Source organism: Chlorocebus sabaeus, chromosome 3 (genome assembly GCF_047675955.1).
Source record: "Chlorocebus sabaeus isolate Y175 chromosome 3, mChlSab1.0.hap1, whole genome shotgun sequence".
In the NCBI taxonomy this organism is placed as follows: Eukaryota; Metazoa; Chordata; class Mammalia; order Primates; family Cercopithecidae; genus Chlorocebus; species Chlorocebus sabaeus.
In genome coordinates this window covers 59,403,821-59,420,571 of record NC_132906.1, presented here as the reverse complement: position 1 = coordinate 59,420,571, position 16,751 = coordinate 59,403,821, and the positions used below count along the sequence as shown (strand labels likewise).

The 16,751-nt window shown below is 34.0% G+C and overlaps 1 protein-coding gene and 1 pseudogene across 12 annotated transcripts in view; one reads left to right on the top strand and one right to left on the bottom strand.

The window, feature by feature from the left end:
- The window catches only part of MYCBP2 (MYC binding protein 2), a 290,113-nt gene that overhangs the window by 60,126 nt on the left and 213,236 nt on the right, over window positions 1–16,751 (top strand). For all 12 annotated transcript variants that reach the window (XM_073014412.1, XM_073014414.1, XM_073014413.1 and 9 more), the window contains exons 9-15: window positions 2,000–2,073; window positions 2,213–2,351; window positions 3,873–3,949; window positions 4,638–4,842; window positions 6,991–7,155; window positions 9,770–9,928; window positions 16,251–16,455. In XM_073014412.1, coding sequence (XP_072870513.1) covers window positions 2,000–2,073; window positions 2,213–2,351; window positions 3,873–3,949; window positions 4,638–4,842; window positions 6,991–7,155; window positions 9,770–9,928; window positions 16,251–16,455 — 1,024 coding nt within the window. The remainder of the gene's footprint in view (window positions 1–1,999; window positions 2,074–2,212; window positions 2,352–3,872; window positions 3,950–4,637; window positions 4,843–6,990; window positions 7,156–9,769; window positions 9,929–16,250; window positions 16,456–16,751) is intronic.
- LOC119627584 (U2 spliceosomal RNA) lies at window positions 16,471–16,602 on the bottom strand (annotated as a pseudogene).

Here is a 16,751-nt window from a genome sequence, read left to right as displayed (position 1 = left end):
AAGCGTGGCTTTCTGTGTTTCATAAGTGTGTGCTGTATTAGTGGTGAAGAGTGAATCAAACTTCGGGAAGATAGCCCCGTATTTGTCTTCAAAACTGGCAGACATTGCTTGATATATTCCTGAAGCTATGATCTTAAAATACTACATGATGGATAAAGAAAGGATAAAGAGAAAATCTTGAAACCGCGTGGCAGAAGACTCCTCCCTCAAGCCTGAAGAAGCCTTTTGTAATTTTCTCATTTTTTTGACCTGGACTGAATTTTCATCAAATAGCACTTTTTGTTTTTCCTGGGTAGGGATAGCTCCGCTCTGTAGCCTTCCAATCAAGGAGCAGAAGTAAATTGTCAGGTTTATAGAAGGTAATGAATACCATGTTTCAAGTTGACATAAATCAGGTAATTCCCCGAGCTTCATGTTCCTGCTTGTCTTACAGTATAGTTTATTTAAAAAGTATTTCAACCTAGTTTTGACGAGTTTAAAACATACTTTTTTCTCTGATAATTGTCATTTTATTCTTTAAACCTCAGCTTATCTTACAGATTGTATCTTTATGTCATTTTCTCCCCATGTCTGGTGACAGGTTGCCTCAGTTCTGAGGCTTTTTGCTACTCTTCTTGCGCCGCTTCACTCTTCACCCCTGCATTTATCTGAAATTATAATGAGTTTTTCTTCTTTGCTTTTTAGTTTAAAATCTTACTGCTTAGAGCTTGAGAAGCATCTTTCTTGCGCCTCTTTGTGTTCTGTACAGTGGACTAGGAACTCTTTCTTTTGATTTCTCCTCTCTTTGATTACCAAGTCTCTTGGGCTACCAGTGGGCCTTGTCTCCCAGTTTCTATTTCCAGTTTGTGATCCCTGAATTCTCTATTTGGTAAGGGTCTGCCTGTGTTTTGCATATTTATGATAAGGAAGTATGCTAGTATGAAGCTCCCGGGCAAAGATAAAGAATAATCTAGCTTATTCGGGTGGGCTCCATTACTGCATTCCAAAATCAGAATTTTATGTTTTGTTGATTCAGGTGCAACTAGAAATGAAATGTTATTTTTTGTTTTGGTATTGTGATTAATGGAGAGATTCATCCTAGTTCTCTGCAGTTATTTTGGGAAGTATGTGTGTGTGTGTGTGCTTTTAACTTGCTTGCTGAAAATTTGTTTTTCCAAAAGGATAGAATTTATACTTAGATGTTGATTTTGCTTGTAGTTTTGTGTTATTTAGTAGCAGTCACTAACACATGTTCCTGTGGTCCTTCTGTAATACTGGTATCCCTTGTTACAATTGAGCTTGTGCATTATTTTGATCAAAGTATGTGGTGTACTATTTTATGGAGATGCATACAGTATTGATGAAATACGGTATTCTAGCCAAGATACATGACTGCTTTGAGATAAAAGTAAAAACGTAAGCATGTATTTGTCTGCTGTGTGTTGGACAAATATTTAAAAAGTTTAGAGCACACTAAATGCTAAAAATGCTGTGAATAAACATAGAATTTCTAAGTGGGAAATGCACAACTGGTTATGAATATCCATTTTACAAAGCAAGGGATATCTAGTTGGGCACAATAGACATCAAATACAGAAGCTTTAAGTCTGTATTTTTCTGTGACACTAATGACTGTGATGTATGTCTGAGAGTAGAGTGTTGCCTCCATTGCATGTGATTGTATTGAAATGATTGTAACCAACATTATAGTTTGTTCATTGTGGTGCATGTTTACTATCAGACTATATCTAATACTAACTCATTTTGAAATGAGGTGGGAATCTCAGGTCCTTGGTTATGGAAGATTTATAAATATAAGCAAAAATGTAATAAGTATGATTAGTTGAATTAATCTCTGCTAATTTGTAATTCTTTATTAAAAAGCACAGTCTCCTTTTGAGTTTAAGTTTATCCTTATTGCGTGGAGAACTCTCATTTTGACTTCAACAGAGGAGTAAATTCATTTTGCAAGGTATTTGTTTGTATTGTAATATAAATACTTTTTCTTCCTTTTGCACAGATTGCCACACTGAAGGTCAAAATATTTTATTCACTGATGGAGAATATATTAATCAGATAGCTGCTTCAAGAGATGTAAGTATCCTGAATCTTAAGTAACTAGTGTAAATTGAATTTCTCTGGCTCAAATTATTTAGCTTTTATTAGATAGACTGTAGAGCCTTGAACGACCTCTTTCTGTGATATAATGCTGTGGTTGTTTTATTTTTCTTAGGATGGCTTTGTTGTCAGAATATTTGCCACAAGCACTGAACCTGTTCTGCAGCAAGAATTGCAACTTAAACTGGCTAGAAAATGCTTACATGCCTGTGGTATCTCACTATTCGATCTGGAAAAGGACTTGCATATTATAAGTAAGATAGCAAATCAAGTGTTTTCCCTGTATTTTAATTTTCAGTTTTTAATTCTCTTAAAAATGAATTGTGTTTTCACCAGTTCAGCTTATATTGTAGCAGCTATTTTGTGTCTGTTACTATTAATATAAAGGATAATTTTGAATTAATATGAATAAATAGGAAATGCGGCCTTTAAACAAAGTACGATATTTGAAGACCATTCTAAAGAAATGACTAATAATTTCTCATTTTTGTTTTGAATAGAGCAAAAGAAAATAAAATTTAATGAGAATTATGGATGGATATTGGTGAATGTCATTAGTTTGTATGCTGCATCATTATTCAACTATTTAAAAATTTGAAAACTTACGTTGTAAATGTCATTACAACAATATGCATAGTTCTCTCATTGAAATTTTTTAAGTTTTTACTTGAACAGATTTTCAAGGTAACTATAGAATGATGTTATAGATTGTGACAGTGGTAATTGGCCTTACACACAGGTCAGTAATCTTTCATTTAGATAGAGAAATGCAGATAACCACAGAGTATTTCTTCGGCTTAGATTATTTGCTGTTGTAATGTTGTAAAAGTAATTAGGATCATGAGTTCTCCTGAGAGTTTTAGTTTTGGCTTGCCACGTCACTCCAGGTTTAATAGTGACCTTCCATAACTTGTAGGGTTCTTTGCAAGATCCTCCTCCTTTTTTGACTGTTATCTCATTATATTTAATAAACTTGGCATTAGTGCTTTACTTTATATATTCTAATTTTGTAGTATTTTTATAATTCTTCCCTAGAAAAATATCGAATTGAAATTACATATTTAAAATTTTAAAAGCCCATAAACTAATTAGTAGTTTGTATAGTTGGACAAAATCATAAAATATAGTATATATAAAGTTACAATTATTTATAGTTTTACAATTTGAAAATATGCATAAGGATCTGTGTGTATATGCATTTTATATATATATATAAAATATATATTTGAATTCATGGAGTAGCTATATAAGATGTTCTTCTGTAGAAAAAGACATAGGCAGAGAATCTGAAATACTTTAATTCACATATCTGCATGGCATTGTTCCAAGCTCAAATGACTGTGTCTGGACTAACCTCTCCAACCTTTATATTTGCTTATTTGTAAACCAAGTGATATAGTTGAGGAATCAAATGAGATAAATTTTGTGAATTGTATAATGCATGGTACCTAATAAATGCTCAATAAAAATTTGGCCATTTTTACATTAATTCAAGGAATATTACTGACATTGAATTTTTAAAATTTTTTGTTGTATATTTAAAAAATTAATTTGGTACTGGTTTGGAACAAGAGAAACAGATTATGATAGCTTTATCATTCCTTGGAGTACTATACTTACGGTTAATATGTTTAAAAATTTGAGTGTATAACATTTTGTCATCCTTGTTTTTTAGTGATTTTGAATTGACATTGCAATCACTCAGAATAGTACATGTTGTGTTTAGAATTCTTCATATTAGAAATGCAATAGTATTTATTAGTCTTGTATTTCAGGTACAGGATTTGATGAGGAGTCAGCAATTCTTGGTGCAGGACGAGAGTTTGCGCTAATGAAAACAGCAAATGGAAAGGTAAGTTATTCTCTTTGGATTAAAAATTAGCATTCTCTGATTTAAGAGATTAAAGTACAATCTGTTGATTAGTTTATATAGTTTGCATCTTTAATGAGAATTATCTTTTAAATTTTGATTTAAAATTATTTTTTATGAGATAAAATTTTATTCATGTTGGGAACAGTACAGGCATGCCTCATTTTATTGTGCTTAGTTTTGTTGCACTTCACAAATAATTGCTCTTTTTACAAATTGAAGGTTTGTGACAACCCTGAGTTGAGTGAGTCTGTTGGCACCATTTTTCTAACAGCGTGTGCTCACTTTGTGTCTCTGTGTCACATTTGGTAATTCTCTAAATATTTCAAACGTCTTTATTATTACATCTGTTATGGTGATCTGTTATCTTTGATGTTACCATTGTAGTTATTTTAGGGTACTATGAAGTGTGCCTATAGAAGACAGAAAACTTAATGGATAAAAGATAAAAAAGCTGTTATGAACTGTGTCTTCTTGGTAAAATATGTGTATTTCTTGCTCAACTCCCATAAGTTGAATAGTGTAAAAAAGAGTTTGTTTTTATGTGAATTTTGTTTTTCAGTAAAATATTGATGTTCTTTTTTTTTCTGTGTGAAACCTGATGCACTATTACAAAAAGCACCATAATTCCTTTTTTTTTTTTTTTTTTTTTTTTTTTTTAATGTATAAGATATATTACACTGGCAAATACCAGAGTCTTGGAATCAAACAAGGTGGTCCTTCAGCAGGAAAATGGGTTGAGCTGCCAATTACAAAATCTCCAAAGATAGTACACTTCTCAGTTGGACACGATGGCTCTCACGCCCTTTTAGTTGCAGAAGATGGGAGCATATTCTTTACAGGATCTGCTAGTAAAGGAGAAGATGGAGAATCAAGTAAGTTGAGTGATCAACTATGCATTTAGTAAAAATAAATGCTTTATTTTAGTAAAAATAAATAAAACTTTATTAACATAAAGTTACCAATTTCAACAACACTAACCTCACCAAGTTAATAGAGGATTTTACACTGGGGACATATTTAATTAATGGCAGTGGGCTACTGTTCATTGAAAAAAAAATGTGCTTGCTAATTTCATTCTAAAGTTCATATTTATGAATTTTTATGCTTTATGGGAACGTGGCTATTCATCTGAGAGTATATGCTTATTTTATAGCAGTTAATGTTATTTTAAAAACTTACTTGTTGCAATAGATTATTTTAGGAAACCCAAAACTTTGGAAGGAATGTATACTTCAGAATGAAGGTAAACTTTATGTAATCTTTTGTAATAGTATTGACTGTGGATTCCAGTTTTTGTTTTTGTGTTTTTTTGAGACAGGGTCTTACTCTGTGACCCAGGCTGGAGTGCAGTAGTGTGATTAGCTCACTGCAGCTTTGACCCCTGGGCTCAAGTGACCCTCTCACCTCAGCCTCATGAGTATGTGGGACTATAGGCACATGCAACCATGCTCAGCTAATTTTTGTATTTTTTGTAGAGATGGAGTTTTGCCATGTTGCCCAGGCTGGTCTCAAACTCCTGCACTCAAGCAATCTGCCAGCCTCCCAAAGTGCTGAGATAACAGTCATGAGCCAGCATGCCTGGACTGGATTACCATTTTGGTGTTATTTCTCTGTGATGGAATCATTGCTAAGCAATGACAAAGAAAATTATTTTGTTTATGTCTCATATTTCTTATGTTTCTGTGCAGTCTTCCTCAAAGTGTCATTTTTCTCTTGTTATAAATTCTCACGTACTTTATATATTTTAGCACATTGGAGAAGCATCTTATAGGGATTAGGTTGTAAAGCCAATACATAATGTAAAAATAATGTGAAAATAAAAATTATTTGGAAAAACCCTTTAAAGTAGCCATAAAGTGTATTATTATCTCTCAGAATAGTTTTTCCTTCTGGCATTTGGAGGACATTGTCCTTTCTTTGAGGACCAGGTAAAGTAGTTGTAGTGTATGTGTCTGTATGTATACGTATGTGTGTTTGTGTATACATATGTGTGTGTGTGTGTGTGTGTGTCATGTCATATGAAAAGTAGAGTATTTTAAGCCCCAGCACAGCAGCAATATATTTTTGTTCTGAAAGACATGCAGGGACTGGGGTTGACTGAAGGAACAATTGGTTTCTTGTTTCCCATATTTTGCCTAGTTCAAGGATTTAGTTTTTGAGAGCAGTGGCTGCTTGAATCACCACATTTAAAATTATTCACTCTCCTTCCATATATATATATATATCTCCTTTCCTTATAATATCTCATTGACAGCTGGGCACCGTGTCTCACACCTGTAATCCCAGCACTTTGGAAGGCCAAGGCGGGTGAATCACAAGGTCAGGAATTCGAGACCAGCCTGACCAACATGGCAAAACCCCATCTCTTCTAAAAATACAAAAATTAGCCAGGTGCAGTTGTGGGTGCCTGTAATCTCAGCTACTCAGGAGGCTGAGGCAGGAGAATCACTTCAACCCGGGAGGTGGAGGTTGCAATGAGCTGAGATCGTGCCATTGTACTCCAGCCTGGGCAACAGGAGCAAGACTCCATCTCAAAAAAAAAAAAATATATATATATAAAATTGATGTAACTGCTTATTCAGTATATATGTTGAATGAATGAGGAACTTCTTTTACTTTACAGGATCTAACAAGAATACATGTGAATTACAACTTGGAAAAAAAGGAGATTTTAGATATGTGTTAATAGAATGGTATTAATAATGCAATAGCTAATTTAGAGATTGGGCCCTCCAGGAGTTTGGTAGAAAACTAATATTACTCACTGAGAATTTGAATGTACTTCAAGGAATGAGGATCTAGCAATTATAACATGAATATTAATTGACCAGGTGAGGCTAGCAGGTTCACTAATTTTAAGTGACATGTTGGGAAGCCCAGGCCTTTGTGAAAATGGACAAATAGAATAGTGTCATAAATGCAAAAATACATGTTTTTTTTTCTTTGAGCTTTATATACAAACCATTATTATTATTATTGGTACATAGAGGTCTTGATTTAATCTAATTTCTTTTTTAAAGCTAAGAGCAGACGGCAATCCAAACCTTATAAACCTAAAAAGATAATTAAGATGGAAGGAAAGATTGTGGTGTATACAGCCTGCAATAATGGAAGTAGTTCTGTTATTTCTAAAGATGGAGAACTCTACATGTTTGGAAAAGATGCCATTTACTCTGATAGTTCAAGTAAGTTAAAAAAAAGTTTTATGCAAAGAAGTTTCAGTATTAGTTTTGTATGACAAAGACATATCTAGAAAATTTATGTTTGTAGCATGCTTTCTCTACATTTTTTACATTTCCTTTCAAATGTGAAATATTTCAAAAGAGAAATTTTCTGTCATATCTTGTCATTAGGAGCACTGTCCCTAGTTTCATGCAGAGCTAATCATAGAGCTTGGCAAGGGAAGCTTCACTGTAGCTGTGACTTCTGTGGAATGCTTTCCCTAGATTCAGGTGCTTATGGGACATGTCCCTGGGACAGTGGTAGTATCCTGGGGAAGTGATTTTCATGACAAAGCTAGTTTATAATTGTTGAAGTATTTTTTCTCCCCCATTAGGGTGTTTGGCTGGGATGATCTGTCTTATTTACTGTTCTATCCCCAGTGCCTAGCACAGTGTCTGCCACATTGTAGGGTCTCAAGAATTATTTTCTAGTGTCTGGGTGACTGATAAACCAAGTTTAAGAAGTGGATATGAGGGATGGAACTAGCTAAATCGTTTTATATTTATAAATGCTAATCTCAAAAACTTGTCACATTTGGTTACTAGATTTTCTTTCTAGCAGCTAGAAATGAATATAATGAATGAGGCATCTCACTTGGAAGGATTTTATGTGTAATAAGTATGTAAAACCTTTGAGTTTCTTTGTAAGAAAGGAAATTATAATTAATGAAGTTTATGATTAGAAATTTATGTGATTGTCTCATGCTGGGGAAATTACACCTGTAGAACATTTATAGCCATTAATTATTAAGTCAAGAGGTACCCAGATGATAAGTGAACTGGCTTAATGCTATAATATTTAGATTCTCAATTGGAAGCAGCTATCAGAGTAAATCAGAATTTGGGTGTGGGCTCTTGTACACTTTAAAAATAATATTCAGAATAATTGTTGCTTACTAACATTCACTGGGTAGAGCTGATGGAAACTTGTATATCTCTTCAACATATATTTATTGAGCATGGATGATACATCAGTGATTGATGGACCTGTCAGATCTGGTTACTGCCTTTTTAAGGATCTGAAGGACAGTTGGGTATTAGAGGACTTAAATGTTGGGGAAGTGGCATTGAATGGTTATGGACATAGACTCAGATCCTAGCATCAACACTTTTTTTTTGGTGGGGGTGGGGATGGAGTCTCACTCTGTCCCCCAGGCTGGAGTGCAGTGACGCAATCTCAACTCACTGCAACCTCTGCCTCCTAGGTTCCAGCGATTGTCCCACCTCAGCCTCCCAAGTAGCTGAGATTATAGGCACACACCACGACGCCCAGCTAATTTTTTGTATTTTTAGTAGAGATGAGATTTCACTGTGTTGGCCAGGCTGGTCTCGAACTCCTGACCTCAAGTGATCCACCTGCCTCAGCCTCCCAAAGTGCTGGGATTACAGGCGTAAGCCACCGCACCCAGCCCCTGGCACCAACACTTTTAATTGGGTAACAGTTTTCTTAACCTTTAACTGGGTATCGGTTTACTTAACGTTTAAGAGTTTTCTTTTTGTTTTTTTTCTACCTGCAAAAAATAATGATAGCACCTGCTTCGTATGGTTGTTATGAAGATTATAGGAGGTAGAGCTTAAGAAATGCTTAGCACATCATGTAATGTCTCAAAACATGTCAGCTAGTACTGTTAATAATAAATAACTACTGTTTTATATATACATACACATACACTTAACCTTTTTCAAATGTGCTAGATATTAAAAGTGGAAATTTTTGAGGTATAATTAACAAAAAGACCTAAGCTAGTGTAAGGTGAAAGTGAAGGCCACCTCAAGGTAGTGATATCTGAGCTAATAATGTAGAACAGTTTTCCCAAAGCATACTGTGAGATTGATATTATTTGTAATTTAAAACAAATACTTGAAAACGTGTTTTTGTTTTAATATATATTGGAAAAATAGTCAATAATCTTTATTAATGTTATTACTACTTGATAAGGTTGAATATGTTACAATCAATTTAGAGTTGATACAAAACATATTAAATAGATAACATGAGTGGCACTTGGATATGACAAGTATAATGAAAATAATACATGGATAAGTGAAGTTCAGAAAATAGTTGTGTATTGGATTATGGAAGAAAGCGTTGTAGGTTGAAAAGGATTGAAAAATACTGTTTTGGAAAGTCCACTAGTTTCTACAAAAACAATTTCATGTCAATATACTATGGCAAGTATTTTACTTTGTTTTGCTGAGGCAGGACAAAGCAGGTAAAACAAATTATTTATGGGCTCCTTTGTGCTTAGACCAGAAAAGTTTGAGATTTTCTGACCCTTCTGAGTACTGTGGAGAGGGTTTACCATTTGGAGGAAGCATTCAGGAGAAGTAAGCTTGAGAGAAAGCTACAGTAAAGTTATGCCCTAAGTCTGGATGATAACGTTTTAGGATTCGTTGAAGCTACATTACAATGTACAAAGTTAATTCAGTGATACTCTGCCAGACTTTTGGCTACTTATTTCTCGTTTTGTTGAGTTATTTTGCCCCAGAAATAAACAGTTCTGTATTGAGGTAGTTCTTTTACTAGGCTCAGAAGGGCCTTTTTATTGTGTTTAGTAAATTTGTTTCTTTCCTTTAGGTTTGGTAACTGATTTGAAGGGCCATTTTGTAACTCAGGTAGCTATGGGCAAAGCTCACACTTGTGTTTTAATGAAGAACGGAGAAGTGTGGACATTTGGTGTAAATAATAAAGGACAGTGTGGACGAGACACTGGTGCCATGAACCAAGGTGGGAAAGGTAGGTCTTTAATTCTTAGATATTACAATTTGTGTTGTCTATTCATTAGTTTTTCAGACAAAAATAGTGAAAAGTCTTGTTCTTTTCAAAATGAGTGGCTCTTCTTTTTCTTTTTGTTCCTATTTAAATTTTTTTAAAAATTTTGATGGATAGATAGTAGGTATGTGTGTGGGGTACATGAGTTATTTTGATACAATGTGTAATAATCACATTAGGGTAAATGGTGTCTCCATCATCTCCAGCATTTGTCCTTTCTTTGTGTTATGAGCATTCCAATTGTACTCCCTCAGTTGTTCTAAAGTGTACAACAAATTGTCACCGACTGTAATCACCCTGCTGTGCTGTCAAATAGTAGATCTCTTGAATCTAATTATGTTTTTATGCCAACTAACCATCCCATTTCTCACCCACTCTCACCGACTACCTTTCCCAGCCTCTAGTAACCAGCATTGTACTATCTTCATGAGTTCAATTATTTTAATTTTTAGCTCCCACAAATGAGTGAGAACATGTGAAGTTTGTCTTTTGATGCCTGCCTTCTTTCACTTATCATAGTATCCTCCAGTTACATCTTGCTGCAAATGATAGGATCTCAATCTTTTTTATGGTTAAATAGTACTCCATTGTGTTTATGTACCACATTTTCTGTATCCATTCATCTGTTGATGGACACTTAGGTTGCTTATAAATCTTGGCTATTGTGAATAGTGCTGCAATAAACATGAGAGTGCAGATATCTCCTTGATGTAGTAGTTTCCTTTCTTTTGGGTATATTCGTAGCAGTGGGATTGTTGGATCATATGGTAGTTCTAGTTTTAGTTTTTTGGGGAAGCTCCATACTGTTCTCCAGAGTGGCTGTACTAAACTTACATTCTCACCAACAGTGTACCAGTGTTCCCTTTTCTCCACATCCTCTCCAACATTTGTTATTGCCTGTCTTTTGAATAAAAGCCATTTTAACTGGGGTGAGATGATATCTCAGTGTAGTTTTGATTTGCATTTCTCTGATGATCCGTGATGTTGAACACCTTTTCATATACCTGTTTGCCATTCATATATCTGCTTTTGAAAAATGTCTATTCAGATCTTTTTCACATTTTTTTAATTGGATTTGAGGGGCTCTTTGACTTTATACTTGTGAATTAGGAAAACCACTGAATTTCTTATTTATTTGATAATATTTATGATAAAATATCACTGGAAAAGCAAATATACTTTAGATTTTTGATTTTTGAGCAAATGAGCTGGCTTACTCAAATCATCTTCTAAATTCTACATAAAATAGTGCTTCTTTGACTTAGCATCTTTGATGACTACATTACCCCGGAAAAGTCTTTTCCAAACTTTTTGTTATTAGCTGCTTTTATACCACATGTTTGAAATTTTAACCATTTTTGACAGTAGTCTATCTGGCAAATATTATCATCCCATTTAACAGCACATGCTACCTGTAATTTAACCTGTTCTTGACAACTAAGAGTGATCCTTATGAATATCTGACACTTTACCAAGAAAAGACTAAATTGTAGACACATCTTCTTCACAATATCCTTTGCCCCAACCCTCAGGCCATTGAAGACAACGAAGGTCGTTATCCTTTGATTGCCCTGTATTTTGTGGTCTTGTTTTGTTGTTGTGGTTTTAAATAGCATGTCTACTTCTTGCCTTCAATTTTTACATGTAGCTGCTATCATTATGTTTATACCTTTCACTGCAATTTCTGATTTTCTGTTTTAAATTTTGTATGGGCAAGAGAATAAAACAATACATATATATTGTTAGAACTAAGCATTGAACTTTAGTTAAAGTACCAATAATTTCGAGGATTAATGCTGTATAAAATAACAGAACCTGGTTTTTCTGTTTTGAGGTTTTGATGTCAGACTCATGTGGATCTCAGGAACCCACCCTTCTTTGTCTTTGCCTTATTTGTGTGTCTGTGTGTGTATTTAAAATGCATCACTTTAAAAATGAGCAAGTTATTAGAATATATTGGCAAATGAAGAAGGAACAAAAGAAAGAAATGGATTACTTCACAATGGAAATACTTTGATTTCTTGCTAAATTAGTGAACTTGTTTTGGACAATAACTGCTAGGACAAAGGGGAGAATCAGTTTTTTTTAAAAAATGTATGTTCAGATTATGTTTTATAAGAAGTCTGAACTGAAAAACATTGTTTCCTCATTATTCTGAAACTATTTTGTGAAAATTGAGCATAAATTTACACTTGTGTTCTAGATTCTTCAGTGAAATTTTGTAATAATCAAAGTAAAATTGTTAAAAGATTTTTTTAATAGGAATGATACGTACCCTCTTGGTAAGTAATGAATTAGAAAGCAGATGAGTAAAGTAAGATACATACAATGCATACTGATTGCAGAGTCATAACAGATGCTGGGGAGGATGTGGAGAAAAGGGAATGCTCATACATGGCTAGTGGAAATGTAAATTAGTACAGCAACTAGGGAAAACATAGATTTTTCATTCGTATGAAGGTGACTCAAAAAACTGAAAATAGAACTGCCACATGATCCAGCAACCCCACTTCTAGGTATATGTATCCAAAAGAAAGGAAATCTGTATGTCAGAGAGATGCCAGCATTCTCATGTTTATCACAGCGGTATCTGCAACAGCCAAGATATGGAATCAACTTAAGTGTCCATCAGCAGATGAATGGGTAAAGAAAAATGTGATACATACGCAATAGAATATTATTCAACCCTAAGAAAAGAATGAAATCTTGTTATTTGCAGCGACATGGATGGAACTGAAGGACATGACGTTAACTGAATAAACCAGGGACAGAGAGACAAATATATGTGGGAACTAAAAGATTGATTTCATGGAGGTAGTAAATAGAATAGTGATTACCAGAGGCTTATAAGGATAGTGAGAGGGGGCGAAGAAGAGGGGTTGGTTAATAGGTACAAAAATAAAATTAGAGAGAAGGAACAAGTTCTAATGTTCAGGAGCAGAGTAGGGTGAATGTCGTTAACAACAACATATTGTATATTTCAAAATAGCTAGAAGAGTGCACTTAGACTATCCCAGTTTCCCCAACTTGATCCCACTTACCCTGATTTGATCATTAGGCATTGGAGGCATGTATAAAAACTCACATGTATGCCTTAAATAGGTACAACAGTTATGTATCAATTTAAAAAGAACATAAAGGAATATTTTAAAAGTTTATTTAAACCAGGAAAGTACAGAAAATATTGAAGTATTAAAAATTGGGTATCTACCATGTCTTGTCATTTTTTTTCAGTTAAAAAAAATCGCAGATAAGATTCAAGTGCCCCATATTCCCCTTCTAAGGCTTATTATCATATTCCATTTCTCTCCAGAGCTAACCGCGATCATGACTTTGATAAGTATATGTTCAGTCATGTTCTTATATATTTTTACATGTTCTTTTATATTTTATGTGTAAAATAATATTGCATAATCATATCTCTTTGACACATAAAAATATACTCCTGTTTTATGTGTTTTTGTAAGTGTTAATCTGTTATTTGTATTTTTCTACAAATTGTTTTTTTCCTCATCATTCTGTTAGAAATATGTCCATGTTGGTTCATATAAATTTAAATGATTTATGTTAACTAATGTGTAATATACCACACAATGAACATGCCATAGTGTATCCATTCTCCTGTTGATGGACGGGCTTATTTCCAATTTTTCATTGTTATAAATTAGTTTAAAACCTGCTTTATACATGTTTCCTGGCAAATGTTTGAGACTTTCTCTGATGTGATTGCTCTGTTGTGGATTTCAGTTTTATTGGATTTTTCTTGAAAGAGATTGTAGCAGTTTATACTCTGACTGGTAGAGTTGGGTTTTCCACATCACGTCAAGTACTTGATATTGACAGACTGATTTTTGTCAATTTGGTGGCTATGAAATGGTATCTTATTGTAATTTTTTGTTAAATTGAAGTATAATATGCATGCAGGAAAGTATACATAGTATCTTGATGAATTTTCTCAAATTGATTGTATTCATGTAATCAGCACCCAGATTAAGAAACCACATATTACCAGCACCCCAGAAAGCCCCACTTTATTTTCCTGTCTGCTCCCCAGTTAATTACCATAAATTAGTTTTCTTTTTATACTTCATATAAATGAAATCATGCAGTATGAACTCTTTTGTGTCCAGTTTCTTTTCATTGTTTTATGTTTATGAAGTTCATACATATTGTTACAAGTAGTTATAGATTGTTCATTTTTGTTCTATTAAATTATACATAGATACTACAGTTTTAAAATTCTTTCTAGTATTTGGGTATTTGGATGGTTTCCAGTTTTGGTTATTCTGAATAATATTGCTGTGAACATTCTAGTAAATGTCTTTTGGTGAAAGTCTTTATTGATGTCTTTTGGGTATATACCTAGGAGTAGAATTGCCAGGTCTCTCATTTTTCTTTTATTTTTCATCCCTGGTTATTAATACTGAGTTTGAACATCTCTTCAAACTTTATTTTACTTACTTTAAAAAATTGATTTGTAGGAGCTTTTTTTGCGTATTATGTTTTATATATCTTTGACTAACCTGTGGTTTAAAGTTTCATTTGTTATACATAATTTCGAAACTTTGATGTCAAAATTTCCAACCTTTTTCTTTGTAAATTTTGATGAATGTAGCCAGGTGGGAGATTTTATTTTCCATATAAATCAGAACCAACTCTATCTGCTTGACATTGTGATTGAGATTCCATTGACTGTAAAGATTAATTTGAGGATAATAGTTCCAGTACTGTTGGAGTGATTAAATGAGTAATGCTTATAGAGCTAGTTACAATAGTGCTCAGTACATTTTGGCTATGATTATTAAAAATAGGCACTGAGACTTCCTTCAGGATCACCTTATTTTAATCCTAGATATAGCTATCTGATGCTTGGTTGTCTAATTTTTCTGCTTGCCCATAGATTAGAAGTGGCAAAACCCCAAAAGGCTACATATGCTATGAGTTTATTTCTTAATTGGATAGACCTGTATTGAGTGATAGCTATATGTTAAGTGGATGTTATAGGTGTAGGAGAATAAGGTTGACTAAGAATAAGAGATAGTATGAGCAAGACATAACCTCATAACTTAGATCCTTTAGGAAAGTCAAATATAAAAAATAATTACTAGACTCCCACAGATTTGTTCTCCCATCATATGGTCTTATAGTACAGTGTTCCTTAAAAACCCTATCAGTTGTAGTTTACATTTTTATTTGGTTATTTGATTAATGTCTGTCTTTCTCACTGTATTATAAGCTTTATAACAGCTCATTATTAACAGTCTTCAGTTTCTAGAGCAGAGGTCTGCAGAGTATATAACCTGATGTCATTTTTTACATAGCCCTCCAAGCTAAAAATTGATTTTACATTGTAAGGATTGTAAAAAATGTGACAAGGATTTGTATGGGCCACAGAGCCTGAATTATTTACTGGCCCTTTATAAAAGGTTTGTTGATTTCTTGCCATGAAGGAATCCCTGGAGTATAGTAGGTGTTCAATTTAGAAAAAAAAAAGATGAATGAATTGTAACACCATTTTAAAAAGTTGTAAGTGAGGTATAAACAGGCACTAAGGAGGTAGTGACTGACTGCCTGGAAAAGGTAGCAAGTGCTTTCATAGGGAATGACTTCTGAGCTGAAGTTTTGAAGGCTGAAGTTTCTCTGCTAGATGAGATAGGCAGAGGCATCTTGTAAATGAGGAAGGAAGAGGCAGAGGGAGCAAGAATGAACAAAGGCCCTGAGCATATGGAAGGACACAGAGTATTTGGAGAGCAGAGGGAAAAGAAATGAGATCGGAGAAAATTAGGAGCCATCTTGTGCCTACTGCATCTTGCTGAGTTTTGCTCTTCTGAAGACCTTGGAAAGTCATTGGGGGTTTGTAAATCATGAAGTTGTGGGATCAAATACGTGCTTTGGGAGGATGATTGGTGGCAGTAGGAGGATGATCTAGAGTGGGGGACTCTTGGCGTGGAGCATGGTTGGGAGGCTTTCTTTGGTCTGTTGAATGAAAGTGTTGGTAGTGAGGATGGAAAACAGGAAAAGATTTAAAAGTATGATTGGCAGATGGTAACAGTCAAGAGATATTTGATAATAGCCTTCCTTGCCTTCTTTTGCAGAAATGAAATGGGGAGAGTGTGTATTAGTGGTCTGTAAATTAAAATTTATTTTCGTTACTCAAATTTAAGCATTTCTTTGTATAATTGCTTGGATTAGCATGCTGTTATTTTTTAAACTGGGAAATACAGTCATCCATCTTTTATACATGAAAGTAATCTGTATAACAATTATAAATTGATCTGTCAAATAGGGTTTGGAGTTGAAAATATGGCAACAGCAATGGATGAAGACCTGGAAGAAGAACTAGATGAAAAAGATGAGAAGTCTATGATGTGCCCTCCAGGCATGCACAAATGGAAGCTGGAGCAGTGCATGGTTTGCACTGTCTGTGGAGACTGTACAGGTTATGGAGCCAGCTGTGTCAGTAGTGGACGGCCAGACAGAGTCCCTGGAGGGTAAGAGAGAGTGATTCCTACTAAAGAACATGTGCAGAACACATTTCTTTGCAAAATCTTTCCAGAGTATACTCTACTATTAATATTTTTTTCTTAAAGACACCATGGCATCTTCACCTGATCTTAGCCAAAAGGCCAAGAAAGTATAATTCTTAAAAATTGTTTTCTGTTATAATAATTTATATTTTAGTGTCATTTTTAAGGTTGGCTTTCTTTCATTTGATTCATTTAAACCATTATTTAAAAACAGGTCATAAGTTTTTCAAGATTTGGGGCTGTGCCTTTATTTGTATTGT